The following is an 18,262-nucleotide window of genomic DNA, read 5'->3' as shown; positions in this document are numbered from 1 at the left end:
GTGCTACAAAGCTTCATGAGCTAGCAGTGGGTGGGGGAAAATAGAACGCATGCACTGGACCTCAGAGGGAGAGGTTTTGCTCCCTGCAGTGTTGAGTGTCCGCCCCATGCTCTGCTCCTTCGTATTTTTAATACTCACCAGCTGCAAGTCCTGCTTTATTGCTGACTCCGCTCCTTGTCTCTCCTCTTAAGGCATGTTCTGTTCTTCTCAGTTGTCTCTGCTTTTCTCTTTTCTCTCATTTTCTTTCCTCACCTGGTCCTTTGCTGGTTCTATTTTTCTCCCTCAGCCTTCCACGCTTCCAGCACCTCTCACTTACAGTTAGGCAGGTGAGAGGCAGGCCACAGAGACATAGAAGTGCAAGGGAAGGGCAGCTGTGCTGCTCTATAGAGCTGTGGAGTATGGGTTACCTTGGGGATCACCAATGACAGGCCACAGGAGCAGCAATTAATTTGACTCTGGAGTGCTGGCACCTCTGCCACTGGGCAGTGCAAAGAGGCCAAAGAGTGAGAGCAAACTCTCCTCTGGATCTTTAATGTGTCCCCTTCTGATCAGACTTGAGGTATACCAGGGAGAAAGCCTGCATTTCCGCTTGCTTGCGCTGCACATGTTCTGTGCGTACATAAAGAACTTCAGTCTCCAGGGCCTTCAATCCACTGCACAAACTCACTTAAAAACAGAGAAAAGATGGCGCTGATAAGATTATTGAAATTAAACACAATTTTGAACTCCTCTCCTCCCAGATTAGAGAATTTTGTAAATATTTCGATCAAAAGCATATGTGGCTTGGCAAGCTGCCTGATTAAATTTTTATAATACGGACAAAGCCAGGGCTGTTTAATTTCTGAGCAGTTATGCTGTCCATGTAGCAACATGTAAATTATGCATGGCTGTTCGCAGTAAGCTGCATAATGCATTGGCAAGTGGATTTTAACCATTTACTGTATATTCTTGCTTTTCCCCAGGTCCTCTAGTTTTTGGCGAGCCAATCACTGCCAGCCTGGGGACAGATGGGACACATTATTGGAGCAAAAACTGGGCCAAGGCTGCAGCCTTTGTGACCTCACCACCTCTGAGTCCTGACCCCACCACACCAGATCACTTGAACTCACTCTTAGCATGGTATAACCTTTAATTGTTTATAAACAGTCAGTCACATGAGTGCAAAACCCATGCCAGATGCAACATCTCGAGACTGTTCCAGAGCCCATTGAAGTCAATGGGTATATTTCCTCTGACTTCAAACGGTTTTGAACCAAGATCCTAATGTATAAAATTATGATGGACAAGAGATGTTAGGTTACAATAGAATTAGTCCTTCAGAACCCAATCTTGCTATCATTAAAGTTAATGGCAAAATTCCCATTGGCTTCAGTGGGAGCTGGGTCAGACTCAAAATTATTACTAAAAGAAGCTATAGTAAACTGACAGTGCAATTTTCTGAGGCAGATTTCCTTGGCGTGCTTTATAGGCTGGAAGATTATGTCGTGTGCATAATGCACATACAGCAACAGAAGCATAACTAATAAGAGCCTGCCTGTTTAATGCTGTAGACGTAGGGGAGAATTAGTGTTGTACGGATGTATATTGTACAGATGTTAATTTACTGATCTATTGTGAAGGTGACAGAACAAACAGGACTTGATGTGAAGAGTGATATGTTATTTGCAATTTTAAGTGAGGAAATGTGGTACAGGATTTATTCAGCAATGAGAGTTATTTATTATTAAAAAGCTTCCAGGTTGAATGGTCAACAACCATCACTCTCACAACTTCCACCAAAGTAAATGTAACCCTGGTTTCCGGTGCCTGCATCATCCCAGCCTTTAGGTAGTGCTTCGGTACACGAGAGAGAGGAGACTTGTAGACTTTCTCTTAGGTGATCCACTTCTTTCACTAGAGGACTCCTGGCAGGGAGGAGTAAGGTCAAGGAGGGAGCGTGGCCATTTCTAATGTAAAGTTGCATTTGAAAGATAGATAGGAGTTTGATTCTCATGTGTTTTGGGTTAACCAGTGAGAAGGTGCCATATCTTGGTGCATCTTCTGCCCTGAACAGACCTCGTGTTGTACTTTTCCCTTGAGCTCTGCTAACAATAAAACAGTCCCACGCATCAACTTGTCCTTACGTGTGAAAATGCTTATTGTAATCTGCGTGCACGCATGTGCACACACATGAGCTCTTAGGACAGGGCCATGAGGCAGGAGGTTGTCTGGCAGCTAGGAGGCCTGATTTCCTGAGTGTAATTCCCAGCACAGGTAGAGAGACTTGTGCTAGCTCAGCTCGAGCTAGCATGGTAAAAATAGCAATGGGGAGGTTGTGGCACAGGTTGGTGGCTTGAGCTTGCTGCCCGCGTCCAAACCTACCTGGCAAGCTGGGTCTGAGCTCAGGTGATTAGCCCAAGCCACCACCAGTGCTGCAATGTCCATGCTGCTATTTTTAGCACGCCAACTTGAGCTGAACTAGTGTGAGTCTGTCAACTAGGCTGGGAATCGCACCTCCCAGTGGCAGTGTCAACATTGCCTTAGGCCCCATCCTAGCTTACCCTCCTGTTGTGCCCCATCTCTATTGGTCCCAGACTGTTTCCTCAGCTGGAAACCAGCAGGGGTAAACGGTTCACATTTGGAGGGCAGCTGAGGGGTGGGGAGGAACTGGCATAGATGCCAGAGCAGCTTCATTTAGGGATTCAAGTTTGCATTTGGGAAGAAACAGACTGGGTATAGGAGGCTGTCAGCCCACTGATGGGAGGTGGGGGTGTGCTGGCTGTCTGCAAAGGGATCAGGAGATGGTGAGAGAGAGAGGAGGGTTATCATCAGAGAGGTGGGAGGGGGTAGGAACAGTGAAGAGATGGGTATCCCGCTGATAGGGGCTGGGAAAGGAGGGGTGGGAGCTGAGTTGTTTTGCTGAGAATCTTCTGGAGGAGGTTAGTCATTCCAAGGATTAGAAGGGGTAATATGACATCTGTCTGCCCACAAAGGTTCAGGTAGCTCTGAAAATGTTCAACAAGTTACCAGCAGTGTCTTGGCAACCTGGAATTGGGTATCACCTCCGGAAAGTGAGTACTGCTTCTAGCTCATTGCGATTCTTCTTTGGCTTAAGTGGTGGAGCTGCTGCTTTGGGGTGATAGGGGACTTTCGTTTGAGTCCCAGCAGGACAGAGTGCTCACAGTAGAGTGAGTAATTGTTTGCCAGCCAAGCCACTAGTTAACACCAGGAGGTGGCACTATGTCCCTAACTGTGCTGATTCCTGCTTCCAGAGATACCCATACACTGGATGAAGTACATTTTTAGAAGAATTAAAAATGGTCATTTGCTTGCAGATCACATTTCTTCCAGAAGTGAGGTTTCCCCACAGCAATTTGACAGGTTATGTACATGGGTGATATAAAAGCATGGGGAGACATCTGTCTAGGTACTTGTACATCAGAGACTATGTCCATGCATCTCTGTATGTGCAGTAGAGGATGACTCCACTGGTGCTGGACTTACACAGATGTTAATGAGAGCAGAATCTGGCCCTAAGTCAAGTGTATTTTTGGTGGGGTTATACAGAAATTGGTTCATTTCTGACTGGTGCTGGCCTTGGGAGCAGATGAAATTAGCTCCCTTATTTGATCTTTCTGTTCATTAAAATGAAAACAGGAAAAAGGTCTTTTCTGGCCTGATCTTGCACCATTGACATCATTAGGAGATTTGCTGTTGAGTTCAGTGGGAACAGGATCAGACTTTTAACCAGCTCATGCAGCAATGTATAAAAAATCATTGTTTTTACTGCAGCAGACACAGCTGTGTGTTCTCCACAAGAGGCTTCCAACATATTAATAATATGTGGGTTAAACTGGCGTAGCTAAAATGGCAATAGAATTTTTAGAATTGTAACCCAGATAAAGCCATCTTTTAATACCAAAATCATGCAAAAAGACTGGGAAATCAGGGAAATTTTCATTATGCTCCAAACATGCAGAAATGTCCCCCACCCCGTACTGGCTTAGCGTCAGAGATCTTACATGACAGCAGCTTAGCCTGCTTTCAGGTCTAATACTTTAAATCAATACATTGAAGCTTAAAAAAATCCTATATATTAATACTTTGCAGTGCATTTATATATGTTTTTCTACCCAAGAATGAATATGATTATGGTTAATAATATCTTCTATAGCACTTTTCATCAGTAGATCACACATTTTACAAGCATTAAACAAGCCTCACAACATAAGGTTAGCGTGCTTTTGATGGTTGGTTGAAAATTTGCTGTTGAAACTGTTTTGACAGAAAACTGGATTTTTGACTGAACAAAAAATATCTGCTTTCCACAGAAAATTTAGATATTTTTTGTTGAAAAACTGCCTGGAATCCAAAATACCACTGCGATGCCTCATGGGAGATGTAATTCAGAGACCTCATGCTCCCACACTTATGTATGGGCTGGGCTCCCAAGCCAGACGCCATCTCCCATGATGCACTGCTTCCCCTCACCAAGAAATGAGATGGTGGTGCTTCATAGGAGATGTAATATGATCAGGCCACCTGGTCAATGAAGCAGAATGGGAGCATGACGCATCTGAACTACAAATCCAATGTGCCACCATAGTGACATTTCAGAAACAAAATATTTTAGTTTTTTGATATTTTTCACCAAAAACTCAAAATTTTTTATGGGAAAAAACAGAATTTTTCTGACCAGTTCTAATGTTTATACCCATTTTACTGATTAATAAACTCAGGCAATGGGACTGTTCACGTGCTTAAAGTTAAGCATAGGTGAATGTTTTTCATTGGATTGGGGCCTAAGTGATGCTCTTGAACTAAGAAGACTAAGCACTGTGGTCCTCAGCAGAAAAACGTCACACAAAGGGCATATGGAACAAACTACTGGGAAAGGCAACTAAAATAAAGCATGGACAAGAGAGAGAGAGTCCTAGACTGTTTCTGGTGCAGTGAATTAATAGTGTTGTGGAAAAAAGGACTGCACTGTAAAGATAAACTTGGAATGGGCAGGCCAATTGAGCTGGAGGAGGGTTTCTTGTCCCTACAATTGTATTTATTAATATGTGTAGAAAATTAAAGAATCCAGTATGTCAAATTAAACTTTCATACAACAAGACAGTGATGAGCTTAGAGGACAAGACAAGGACAAGATAAAATGGAAAGCAAATCCTGTGATGCCATTGGTGTGTTTAGTAATTTGCGGTAACACAAGAAACTCATTAATATAAAAAATACTTTTAGTCTAATCTCTCTTATTTCACTATTAACGAAGAGGTTTGTCTTCTAATCAAAGGCTCATGATGTTGCTTGATTCATTTTTTTGTGGATAGGAAAGGATCAGAAGATGATGCAGAAAGTTTCCCATAAGTGAATAGGATTGGCACCTCAGCAAATTGTACTAATGTGACAGATAACGGACCTTTTTCTTCATTCACTTGGTTATTTATAAAGCTGCTGGGATTTTAACCCCTGAATCTAAGGACTCTTGATGTTTCAAACCTGCAATTTACACACTAAGATGGGGAGGGACCACTGGTTCAAATCCTATCATGGTCAGCGCAACCTTCATCCTTTGGAGACCGAGAAACTGCAGTGCAATATTATGTGAGGCTGAGACCTTCAAAGCTGAGGTGTTGTCTTTTTCTGGGGACAAGTAATTGGTGTCAGAATGATCAGAGTGCAGGCTTGCCTGTTCATTCCCTGTTTTCTGTCACAAGGTACAAAGAGAGAGCTTTTCTTGTACAAATTCCATGAAAAATTTATAGACCAAAAAAACCACAAAAAGCCATCTGGTATTCATCATGTTACTTTTATTTCACATGATTATGGATTTATCTTTAAAGTAGAATATTTAATACAGGGTTTTGATAACCTTTGTTAACACTAATAATGGAGTCGTCTCCTCAGCCCTGTTGCGTGGGCTTTGTACCAGTCTCGTGGTGAAAAGCAGAGCAAAACCCAGCTGATCTCGGCAGTAGTTGATTATCTTAACATGCCTGGATGGTGTAAAGCTGAGGACAGAGGGTTTTCTTAAGGAAAGGTGATCTCACCAGAGCACCCCTGCTCTTCAGTGATACTTAGCCACCAGAATAGCACGTGGTGGCTGTTAGTGGCTAGTGTGGGTTAGAGCATGCGCCTCTCATGTCTAGATTTGAAAAAACCAATTCACACCCAACTTGATGGCAAGTGAGTCTGTGTATCCTGCAATATCAATATACCATGTGTTAACTCTTCTTAGTGGGGACCTGCAGGTGACGGGAAGTGGGCACTGCCCCTACAGCACTGCCCAGAAAGCCGTCGGAAAGGATAACTTCACTATGATTCCTGAAGGAGTTAATGGAATTGAGGAAAGAATGACTGTTATCTGGGACAAGTCTGTCGTGAGTAATTGCTTATCTTTATAGACTAAAAATTGGCTGTTAGCTGGATAATGAAAGCCACGGGGCTCTACGCCAGCATTCATGTGGTTTCCCCATATTCTGAGAGCTCCTATAGAACAAGCTACCATAAGATTATTATTTATTTTTAAATACTTAGTAGGAACGCAGTTAGATGCTTTGTATTTTATTTCTCTTTTACAATGGAAAAACATCATGTTTTATGAGTCCCGAGGCTTAATTGACTCTACATCATTTTTGGGTATTGTGTCAGATTGAATATTTGGAGCTGACATAATAGTCAAAGCAGTTTAACGCTTTTGAAATAGACTTTGTATAAACTTGACAAAGAGATCATTTAATTTGGGGAAATGTCACATCATTGTTGAGAAACTACAAATGGATGGGAACCAAAGCTTAAGGTTATAATATAAAGCCATTTAAATGAGGACTTTTTGTGTAATTTATACTGGAGTATTTTACAGCGTGATGTTGGCATAAGAGAGAAATTTGTTGGATGTTTCATGGATCCTAATGTACAATGCATTCTCCCCACCTGTACACACAGGTGAAGCTGATATGCATATTACAAACTGTAAAGCTCTATGATTGCATTTATAGTGCACCTCTGACCACCTTACTTGGACTGTTTCCCAGTCCAACTTGCCAGGGACTAACTACTGCTAGGATTCCAAACACTGAAGCAGCTTCAAATAGCTGCTGTTTAAAAGCAAAATGAACAAAACCCAATCAACCAGAGACATTTTTTCTTCTTTTCTCCCACAGAACATGGAATGTCAGCTGCAAAACTACATTGGGCTGAGAAGCAGTTGGGGCAACATTCAGTTGTGGACTTGGTAGCTCATGTTATATTTAGGCTAGAAATGGGTGTTGTTATACCATACAACAGGGAGAATGGTCTGGTTTTCATTGGGGCACGCTGCTCTTGTTTCTAGCTTGAGAAAATCCAAAAATATTGGACTGTAAAATCACAGCATTGTTCTGTGCAGCAAAGACTTTGTATGTCTTTATTAGATATTTCTAAAATTTGATCATTGATGATTTTTTCTCTCCCTTTAAGCCCTGTACAGTGGACTTGTGCTACTAAAGCAACCTGGATTTGCAGGTGTAGGGATAAGAATAAAGCAGTCTGATTTTTCAGGTATACTGCTGCTCCTTTATGCTCCTCTGGCAGTATAAAAGTGCTTTAAAGCAGATATAAATCATTTACACCAATATTCCAGTTCCTTCACATGTGAGACCGAGGGAAAGGAGACTTAGCAGAACTGAGACAAGCCTTTTATCTGTAATAAAACATGTAGCATATACAGCATACATGATGGTGTGGTCTGGATTAAAGGTTTAGTGGCTTTTGTTTGGGATGATGTGAATAACTCACTCATCTGTTTGCTGCTCCTGAATTATACAGACCTCACAAATTCATGCTGATAAAACCTTTGGACGGTGCAACTCCATCCCTTATTTCCTCTGTCCAGTCTATCTACTCACATGCCCTTATATGTTGACATTACCAATTCTATCTCCGTTTTGGAAGCATAATTTACTCATGTCTAATTGCTTGTAGGCTACAGGCAAAATGGATGAGAACCAGTTTGTTGCTGTTACCAGCACCAATGCTGCCAAAATCTTTAATCTGTATCCAAGGAAGGGCCGGATTGCTGTGGGCTCAGATGCTGATGTTGTTATCTGGGATCCGGATAAAGTGAAGACTATTACAGCCAAAAGCCATAAATCGGTAAGAGAAAAATTGCATATTGTCATTATAAACACAGCTGCTTTGGAACTACCAATCTTCTAACGCAAATGACTCCCAATGTGCTAGATACGTAAGAGCTGGATAATGTGATGTTCTGTATTAAAAAGTATGATTGTTCATATTAAGATGAAAGTCATTAAATCTGTTCTTTCAGAGAATAAGAAATTTACCACTTCAGTCCAGAAGGAATTTTTCCAGCATGTAGAATATTGTATAATTGGCTAAATGAATGGGCCAGTTCCCCAACAGCTGTTAATCAGCATAGCTCCGCTGACGTCAGTGAAGCCATGCCAATTTGCACCAACCCTGTAGCCAGCATCAGATTTTTAAAGGTATTTTGATGCCTAAAGATGCCAGTAGGCATGTAGTGGGATTTTCAAAAGCACCTAAGCAGGTTAGGTGCCTAAATTCTGTTGATTTAGAAAGTCCCACTAGGTTCCTCCTTGCATCTTTAGGTGATTAAATACCTTTACAAATCTGACCCCAACCCACCCTTCTTTTCTTTTCTTTTCTTTTCTTTTCTTTTCTTTTGCCTACTTCTGAAGCATGAGTTATCACCCATTGCCTGAGCAGATCGAAAAATGTTCTGAAATGTTATGGTTAATTCAATGTTTCTATAATCTGGGTTCTAGATTACGGATGGGTTTGGGTTTTTTTGGTCTTGTTTAATTACGAAACTTTATAGTATATTTCTTTGATTCTGTGTCCCAATTTGCATAAAATACTAACTGAGTATTCTTTCCAAACACTTTGATCTTTGTGTAATGACTACACAAGGGGCAGGATAATGGAGAATCAGGCCCATATGTTTGCTTTATTTTATCTAATCTAATCTAATCTAATTTACATATCAATCTAGTGGAGAGACAGGTGGATGAGGTAGTATCTTGTCTCTCTAATATCCTGGGACTGAAAAGCTACAACGACACTGCATATGTATCTACTCGGTATTTTACATCCTGTCCATCACCATACTGGGTCACAGTTCCATAAATATGACTGATTTTCATTAAATATTTGTGATAGTTTACTGGATAGCCAATAATATGTTTTATTTAAAAAAGGCTTACATGTTCAAAAATGACAAATGAGTTTGTGTGCCTCAATTTGTGTTTGCCCAACCTTAAACGGGGCTGAGCACACCAGTCTCTGAAAATGAGGCCCCTTTAAGATGTTTCAGGTTGGACACATTAAATCACTAGGCACTTTTGAAAATAAACACCTTGCTACCCAAGTATTTTTTCTAGTTTTGGAGGGCAGGAGTGGTGCAGTGCAGAGAATAGATCTAAATCATTCAGGCTCCGATTCAGCAAAACACTTAAGCACATGCTTATCCGTAAGCATGTTCCCAAGTCTCATGCTTGTAGTTAAGCACTTGCTAAAGTGTTTTGGTGAGTTAGTGCCTCTAAGGGTTATGCAATTAGGGACAGCACATGTAGGCATACCCAAGCTAGTTTTGATTGAGCTAGCTTGCTAAATATAGCAGTGTAGCCACCAGCAGCACAGGCTAGCTGAGTACAATCTCACCTGGGACTCTAGGTCAGGGATGGGCAAACTTTTTGGCCCAAGGGCATATCTGTGTATGGCGGGCCATGAATGCTCATGAAATTGGGGGTTGGGATATGGGAGGGGGTGAGGGCTCTGGCTGGGGGTGTGGGCTCTGGGGTGGGGCCAGAGATGAGGAGTTCAGGATGCGGGAGGGGGCTCCAGGCTGGGGCAGGGGGTTGGGGTGCGGTGAAGGTGAGCGCTCCAGCTGGGTGTACGGGCTCTGGGGTGGGGCTGAAGATGAGGGGTTGGGGGTGCAGGAAGGTGCTCTGGGCTGGGACCGAGGGGTTTGGAGGGTGGGAGAAGGATCAGGGGTGGTGCAGGGGCTTGGAGCGTGGGAGGGGGTCAGGGGTGCAGGCTCTGGGGGGTGCTTACCTCAAGCAGCTCCCACAAGCAGTAGCATGTCCCCCCTCTGGCTCTTATGTGGAGGCACAGCCAGGCGACTCTGCACCCTGCCCCGTCCGCGGGCACCACCCCTGCAGCTCCCATTGGCCATGGTTCCCAGCCAATGGGAGCTGCGGGGGCAACACTTGAGGCGGGGGCAGCGTGTGGAGCCCCCTGGCTGCCCCTATGCGTAGGAGCAGGAGAGGGGACATGCTCCTGCTTCTGGGAGCCTCAAGGAGTGGGGCAAGCCCCGGACCCTGCTCCCCGGCGGGAGCTCGAGGGCCGGATTAAAACGTCTGGAGGACCTGATGCGGCCCCCGGGCCGTAGTTTGCCCACCCCTGCTCTAGGTATATACTCTGTTGGCTAGCCTGTGTAGTCACCCATGTCACTGAGGCTACACTGATATTTTTAGCAAGCTAGCTGGATCAAAGATATCGCAGGTGTACCTACATGTGTTGCAATCACACCTCCCAACTGCAATGTAGACATACCCTAACTGACCTGTGTTTGATACCCAACAGGCTTGTATATTACTTTATCTACCCCAAAGCATTTTTTTGGTTTCTGTCCCTGGGGAGTAAGTGTATTTTGAACCCTTTGATTATGCGTAAGGGTCGCATATTCATCTAACCTTCAATAATGCAACTACTAAATGGAAAGTATCTAAATAAATCTTTATGTGTGGAAAAGCAGTTATTTTTTCATCCAAACAACCAAGTGTGCTTGCACATTTTGCAGGTGCTTTGCAGGTGCATTAGTGGAACCTGAATTAAAATAGGGCCATAAAAGTGTATTTCACTTTACCAAAGAAAAACAGACTTGAGATTGAGCTTGCATGGAGTTTTCAGTGGATGTTGTTTGATCCTCAGGCTGTTGAATATAACATCTTTGAAGGAATGGAATGCCATGGTGCTCCCCTGGTGGTCATAAGCCAAGGAAAGATTGTGTTTGAAGATGGAAATCTGCATGTAAATAAGGGAATGGGCCGTTTCATTCCTCGCAAACCTTTCCCTGAATACCTTTACCAGCGCATCAAAATCAGGAATAAGGTAGGTTCAAACTTGGCCTGTTATTTAATGCTCCACATATCTTCTGGTCTTGCTCCAGGATCTCTTGGAATCACACGAGAAAACATTTTGCATCATTATTGTCCTAAGTGAAATGGATCCATGTGGGACTGGAAATGCTGCCAAAAGACTATGGGCCCCATCCTTAGCTGGTGTAAATTGGTGTACTTTGACTTCAGTGGCGCTTCAGTGACTTACACCAGCTGGGAATCTGGCCCTGTATGTCTATGATGTACAGTCTTCTGAAGGAAAGAGAAAGATAATAGAAGGCAATTTTAGCTAACAACAAAGAACAAAGGACGACAATTTTTGCGGGGGTTGGGGTCAGGACAGGCTGTCATTTTAAATTGTTACATAACTTAGCATGTTGGATAAGCAAATCAAGTATTTCTGTTTCCCATGTACGTGCTACATTGGAAGCATTCACTATATTTGGCATTTTATCAACTTTTAACAACTGTTGTGGGCGAATTAGATTTAGTTGAGTTGTTTTTGCATATAAAACACAAAACTTTCCGGCCTTTCTCTTCTGTGAAGCAGGTGGCTCGGGACAGATGTTTTAGCAAATGAAATGCATACACCATGCAAAGTGTCCTATTTGACCCTGACTAGGTCAGTTCTGTTTTCAATTTATACCAATGCGGCTCCTCTGAAGCCAATAAATAGGGCTTGTTACTAGATGTGAATTGTCTGAAAATCTCTTTTGTTGTTCTTGTACAATGAGGTCTCTTTGTCAGGGAATACAAACATCAGTGAAGAAAAGGCTGCTTTTTGGTTGTTTTTACTCTAATTTTTTTTTACTATAAAAATTTTATATAATAGATTACAAAGGGCAGCAATTGAAACGTACTGTAAGCAGTTTGAGATGGCAACCCACTTCTTTCAAAAGGCCTTTTCTCCTCACCGTTCTCTTCATACAAGTGGTGTCAAATTATAGAATTCAACATATCGGCTCCTTTGGAAAAAAAAATTACCAACAGGACATATGCATCAACTAAGATGTGCTGCAAACATTGCTGCCCAGTCACGGTTTCTGTCTCATCACATTGTCTACTTGGATTAGAGACTTTGAAAGATGGACCTGCCTGTCAAGTGTCTGGCACACTGAGGGTGTGTCGGTACTGCACCCAGGAGTGAGCCTTCCTGCCTGGGTCCGCGGACTTGTGCAGTGGGGCTTGTGCTAGTGTAGAATAGCTGTGTAGGTAGTGCTTTGACATTCTGTCCGGGGCTGGACCTTGCGTTCTCAAGCCCAGCCTTCTCCCAGGCTTGAGTTTACTGCAGGAGTTAGGCTAGTAGCTCACTGTAGGAGCTGGATTTTGGGGAAAGACCTTTGTTTTCTGGTGGCTAGTTAGGTGGAGGGGAAGCAGGGGTGAGCACTGACTTTGGTGCTCTTAGAGCTCCCTCTGCTGACTGATTCCTGGAAGTGAGATTGACCTCTGAGGCATGTTCCCACCGCTGCTTCTCTTCTCTCTCATGTAAAATCAATGAAATCCCTTTATTTTAAAACCTACTGATGATCAAATCCACTGTGTGGTCCTCATTCAAATACCCTTGCACAACAAAGTAATATGTGATACAACATCAAACAAGGATCTACGCAGCAGTTTCTGTCACAGATAAAACCCTGGAATATTTACAAGGGTGTAAATTCCTGCCTTTGTGACACCCCCCTTGCTGTGTTTGGTGTCTGCTTCCTCTGCTGTCTGTGGCGCTTCACTCTCCTGGTAGAGAAGGTATACATTTGGGGAACATCGCCAATGTTATCTTTGGGTCAGGCTGCATGAGAGCTTAGCTGTGATCCTGATCCTTCTGTCATTGACAACACTGGAAACACTTACATTGACTTAAATGGGAGCAGACTCAAGCCCTCTTCTCAATAGCCAGGCTTTCCTATATTTCCATGTCTCTTTCTCAAGAACATATAGGGGGCGATCTTTCTAAAATGTCTTCTAAAATCCTTAGACTGAATGTCCAAATAAGCACTGCAAATTCGTTGGAATGCTTTTTTGAGAGCCTTGGGTTCTGTAAGACAATTTTTCCTGAGGGGGACACACCTCCAGCTCTTCCAGTTATTACCTTTGATAGCAGTAATATTGTTTCGTAGATTCATAGGTTTTGAGGCCAGAGGGGAACATTATGATCATCTAGTCTGACCTCCTGCATAACATTTGTATGAATATTATAGAGCTAGTGCCTAAAGGTCATCAGCTGAGACAAGGGTCCCATTGTGCTAGGTGCTGTACAGACAAGCAATAAAAGGCAGGGCCTGTTCCAAGGAGCTGACAAATTCTCATGATTTATGTATGTGTAGAGCTAGTTGAAAGTTTTTTCAAACTGTTTACCAAAAAAAAAAAAAAAAAGAAAAGATTGTCACCATTTTTCAACCTGGTCTAATGATGAGAGACAACAGGAGGGTGAAACAATTGAACAGGGTTGTGAGGAAGAAAAGAGAACAATGAAATAATCATGATTAGTATAATATGGGTTGTATAATATAGCATAATAGGACACCACCAGCTGTCCTAGCCATTGTTAAGTTTTCAGTAGGTGTCATGGCAGAGGTGAATGTTAAGGCTGTAGATAATACCGTCCATTTCTCAGATGATACTATGCTCTTGTTCCAATAAAGGAAAATGCACCTTTTGTTCATTGACAACGTGGCACCAATACGCTTTGCTAGGTATACTTGTGCCAGTATGTAGTTTTGGAGAACACAAATTCCAGACCTCCTGCATTAAATCCAGCTGTCCCACCATGTGATTCTTGAAATAGACTATTATTTCTTTGGGAACAACGTTGGAAACATGACTTTGGATAAAATTGACATATATAATAGGTTTTTATAATAACCTTTTAAAAGTATAAAACAGCCCTATAAACTCAGACAAAACCACTGACATGCATTTTTACTTGGGGACTGTAAGTGAGTGTGGCCATCCCTCTGCATCGGCCTCTGAGGGAGGCCACGCCTCTTCGCAGTCTGGTCTGCTGGAATACTCTCAAAACAAAGAAAGGGGGAATTAGCGGTATTCGATGGGCTCTGGCCTTCAAGCAGGCGGGGCTGCAAACCCTGGGCTCTGGCCGACGGTCAAGACAAGGTGGTAACAAGTTATAAGCCCAGCCCTCAAACAGGGCAGGGCAATAAATAGTCAGGGCTCTGGCCTGCAGTCAGGCAGAGCTGTAGCACCAAATACAGTCTATGGGGCTCCGTCGGGGTGAGCCCCAAGCACAGTCTGTTGTCCTAGCTCTGGTGGGTGACAGACAAATGCAGGTCTCTTGGCCTAAGGAGGGGGAGTACTGCCACCCAGGGGGAGCGGTGGCAGGGAGAGGAGGACACGGGCCCACCCACTCCACTGTATCCCAGCCCAGGGCCCTAACAGTGGCAGAGTGGTCTGCCACTGGGCCAGCAGGGAATCCACCCACAACACGCTGACCGTGATTCTGGCAGCAACACAGCCAGACGGTAGTCTGGTTCCCCTGGGCTCCTTCCTACTCTCCCCCTTGGGTGTAGCTGCATTCAGGGGTTGTCCTCAGTCTCCCTGGGATACACCGCCAAGGGTAGCGGTAGCAGCTCCTCAGCGTTGGGAGTGGCAGATCTCTCTGGAAGATCAGGCAGGTCCTCGGGGCAGCCACATTTCACCTCAGCATCCCACTCCAGCAATGGAGAAGAAGCTTGGGGAACTGAGCTGCTGGGACAGCTTTTTATACTTCCTCTTCCTGCCCTACCCCTCTGCTTCCGGCGTGTGCAGCGTGGCCCTCCTAGTTCTGCCCACCAGGAGGCTCGAGGTGTTCCCTCCATGTCCACCTCTGAAGGAGGCCACACCTCCTCGCTACAGGGACTGTATATGATACAGCTCCATATATACTGTGAACTGTATGTGTGACTGAATATACTGTCAGGTGGGAATATCAGTGCATTCAGTGTCTGAGTTGTTCTGTTCTTTTATTTTAGGTAACAGGATTGCAAGGGGTGTCCAGAGGAATGTATGATGGGCCAGTGTATGAAATCCCAGCTACGCCAAAATATGCAACGCCTGCACCTTCAGCTAAGTCCTCCCCTGCCAAAAATCAGCCTCCACCAATCAGAAATCTCCACCAATCTAATTTCAGCTTATCAGGTAAACCAAAATGACTGATTATGAATATCTGAAAAACCTTGAGTACTAATCATAATTCTTAAATACCCCATGCGTCTCACAATTCAAGCCAAAGCACCATTGCAGGATATTCCCTCACATAATAAGTAGACTAGAAATATGATTTTGGGGGATTATTCTAGACAACTTCTCTCCTCAGAGGTTAAATTTTGATGAGATGTAACTATAACATCCAAAAGTCAGCAGTAGAATTAGTACACCAGTGGTTCTTATCTCTTTAAGAAATTGTAATGGATGGTCAATTGCAACCCATTCCAGTGAGAAACAAGAGCAATGCTTTTGTCGCTGAAAAATCCCACCTTTAGGAGTCCAACTAAACCATTCAAAGAGAAGAAATAGTAGAGAACCCAAGGAAAATTTCTGATTTTTCATATGTTTTTGGCAGTTTGTAAAGTTTGATACACCCATACATTGGGGTACTAGTGAGCCTGAGCATGTACAAATATACAGGAACACTTTTGCTTGTGCACTTATAAAATTTTTCCCTCATAGTGATAACTTGTGGGTGGGATTTTCAAAAGCATATCAGCAAGCCTTGTGATTCTAATCACTTAGGACCATATTGTTAAAGGTATTTGGGCATCTACCTACCATTGAGTTCAATGAGAGTAAGGCACCAAAACATCTCTAAAAGTCTAGTCCTTAGACACTTTTGAAAATTCCTACCCATATTTATATAACATTTTCATGCAGAAATGTCAATGCATGCCACAGAGACAAATTATTACCTAGAATAGCAACCTGTTCTGATCCCTCAAAAAGAATCCACTCACAAGGCATTCACTCGTGTGTGGAAGTGAATGGAACTCTATTCAAGACAATAACGATCTAAAAATAGGTTCTAGAGATGAAAGGTCAAAACAAAGTGGCAAAAACATTGAATCCTGGATAGAACCAGTCAGGTGAAAATGCACTGTTGATTGGATTTTTTTCTTCAGATGTTTCTGTTCCCATTTTATTAACTCTGCTGCTTTGCTGACTGGATTGCTATTTTACAGGTGCTCAGGTAGATGACAACAATCCTCGTCGCACTGGACACCGCATTGTTGCACCCCCTGGTGGTCGCTCTAATATTACCAGTCTTGGCTGAACAGAGATGATGGGCAGAATGGCAAGAATGAAGGATCATGGGAATAATGTCTGTTCCCTTTGATGTCCATGTTATTGAACCCACAGTTTTATTCGGTACTAATGAGGGGAAAATGAGTTGTCTTTTTGTTTTTCTTTTCTTTTTCTTTTTTTTTCTCTTTTTTTTTTTATTTTTGTATAGGAAGAGGTGATAATAGTGTGGTGTATTTGCTTGGAACTACTTGCCTCACAATTGTGCTTTCTTGCCATAGTCACCTTAAAGCATGGTGCTTCCATTGCCCCTTTTGTGACTACAGGTTTTAGCTTTGTCTTGTAACTAAATGATGGTTCCTTTGCACCTGTTCGCTGTACTAGAGTAGTAAATGCATGTTACTAAGTTATTTATGCAAGTTGCAGTCTGTGAGTGCATCTGTTTAGAACACGTTGCCAATAATTGACACAATGCCAAGATCAATGCCACTAAAATACATAAGAAGGAAGAATGCAGACATTTTTAAAGTATGCAGTAGAATAGCGTAAGTGGTTTCTGTTAATATCTTTAATTTATTATAAATCCACGAAGCACTGCTCCCAGATACAAAGAAACAACTTCAAAATGTGTAATGACAACGTGGCCTCTGTAGCAATTCTCATTATCCACTAAAGTACATTCCAAGTATGTGTCTTAATTGTTTTCATTTTAGACAGAGCCATAACTTCTACGCAGCAATGCCATTGCCATCCCATTCAGAGATTTCTCCAGCTGGGCAGTAGTGCTTTCCTTGTGCATGAGTGTTTTGGTACTTAAGAATAACTCAAATTACCGTTGGATTTTTAAACTTTTTTGTACAAAGTTTTTCCTTTGTAATCACATGCATTTTTACTTATTATACCCTATCAGATCTACTAGTTGTGGTTCTATTTCTGAATTCAAAGCTTGTGAAATAAAGGAAATGAAAAGATCATTAAGTGTCTTTCTCTGCCTTCCAGTGCTCTTGCTCACCAAAATGATTTTTTTTACAGTGGAGGTGTTCCCTGGCTAACCAGAGGAAGTTTTCTTCTGGGTCCACATCATTTGAAAGAAACTGCATCCTCAAAGCACAAAGATCGTTGATGTATAACTTTATGCGCACACTTGAAAATTGTTTTTGCATGTTCCAATTCAGCTGAGCTGAATAGAGTTTGTGGTAAGAATATAACCAGTTCTAGTTGCCTGATCTTCGGCCCACTAACAGCTAGCTACATTGGCAGTCCGCCTGCAGCTCTGGGGCTGTATCGGATTTACATAAAGTGGAGCAGATTGCTGCCATCCTCATTTTTAATATGGGACAGCAACCACCAGAGACAGCCCAGACTCAGCATGCAATGCTCCATCTTGATCCAAGCCATCTTCCAGTTGGCATTGCCTATTGTGATCTGTCTCTCTGTGTGTTCTTATCAGGAGCACATCACAAACTAATGCACAAATGGACTGTCTTCTTCTTTGGGAGGGTGATGGAAATGTCCTCCCTCCTCTTTTCCAATGTGTGAGTGTGTGAGAAAGAGGCCTTCTCCTTGCCCCTCCTTCTATTTCCTTTTCCTTATTTGATTGTGCTGCTCATGCTAAGGGAAGGCCAGGCTAAAAGAGTGAGGTTGGGGGTTGTCAAAAGAGCTGAAGTGATTTGGGAGCATAAATTCCATTGTCTTTCAGTGGGACTTGTGCTTCTTAGGCTTAACTACACTAGAAAGTTGTACTGGGGTAAAAGTTCTGCCGGGGCGGTGCCACCAACAAAACTATTTAGTCAGAGCTCATTCACACTCAACCGCTTGTGCCAGGGCATTGTGCCCACACAGCATCAAGCTGCATTGACAAAAGACCTGTAGCACTGCATGTAGGCGATGCATGTGGATAGGCACAGTGCCCA

General features: G+C 42.9%; 1 protein-coding gene across 2 annotated transcripts in view; it reads left to right on the top strand.

The window, feature by feature from the left end:
- Window positions 1-16,844, top strand: part of CRMP1 (collapsin response mediator protein 1) — a 61,583-nt gene extending 44,739 nt beyond the window's left edge. For both annotated transcript variants that reach the window (XM_007062933.4, XM_027825381.3), the window contains exons 9-14: window positions 963-1,119; window positions 6,221-6,362; window positions 7,945-8,115; window positions 10,936-11,115; window positions 15,086-15,251; window positions 16,289-16,844. In XM_007062933.4, coding sequence (XP_007062995.2) covers window positions 963-1,119; window positions 6,221-6,362; window positions 7,945-8,115; window positions 10,936-11,115; window positions 15,086-15,251; window positions 16,289-16,380 — 908 coding nt within the window. In that variant the 3' untranslated portion in view covers window positions 16,381-16,844. The remainder of the gene's footprint in view (window positions 1-962; window positions 1,120-6,220; window positions 6,363-7,944; window positions 8,116-10,935; window positions 11,116-15,085; window positions 15,252-16,288) is intronic.
- Window positions 16,845-18,262: the final 1,418 nt, after the last annotated feature.

The sequence above is a fragment of the Chelonia mydas genome, chromosome 4 (genome assembly GCF_015237465.2).
Source record: "Chelonia mydas isolate rCheMyd1 chromosome 4, rCheMyd1.pri.v2, whole genome shotgun sequence".
Classification (NCBI taxonomy): Eukaryota; Metazoa; Chordata; order Testudines; family Cheloniidae; genus Chelonia; species Chelonia mydas.
The sequence above is the reverse complement of the archived record's forward strand: the minus strand, read 5'-3'. Positions and strand labels throughout refer to the sequence as shown.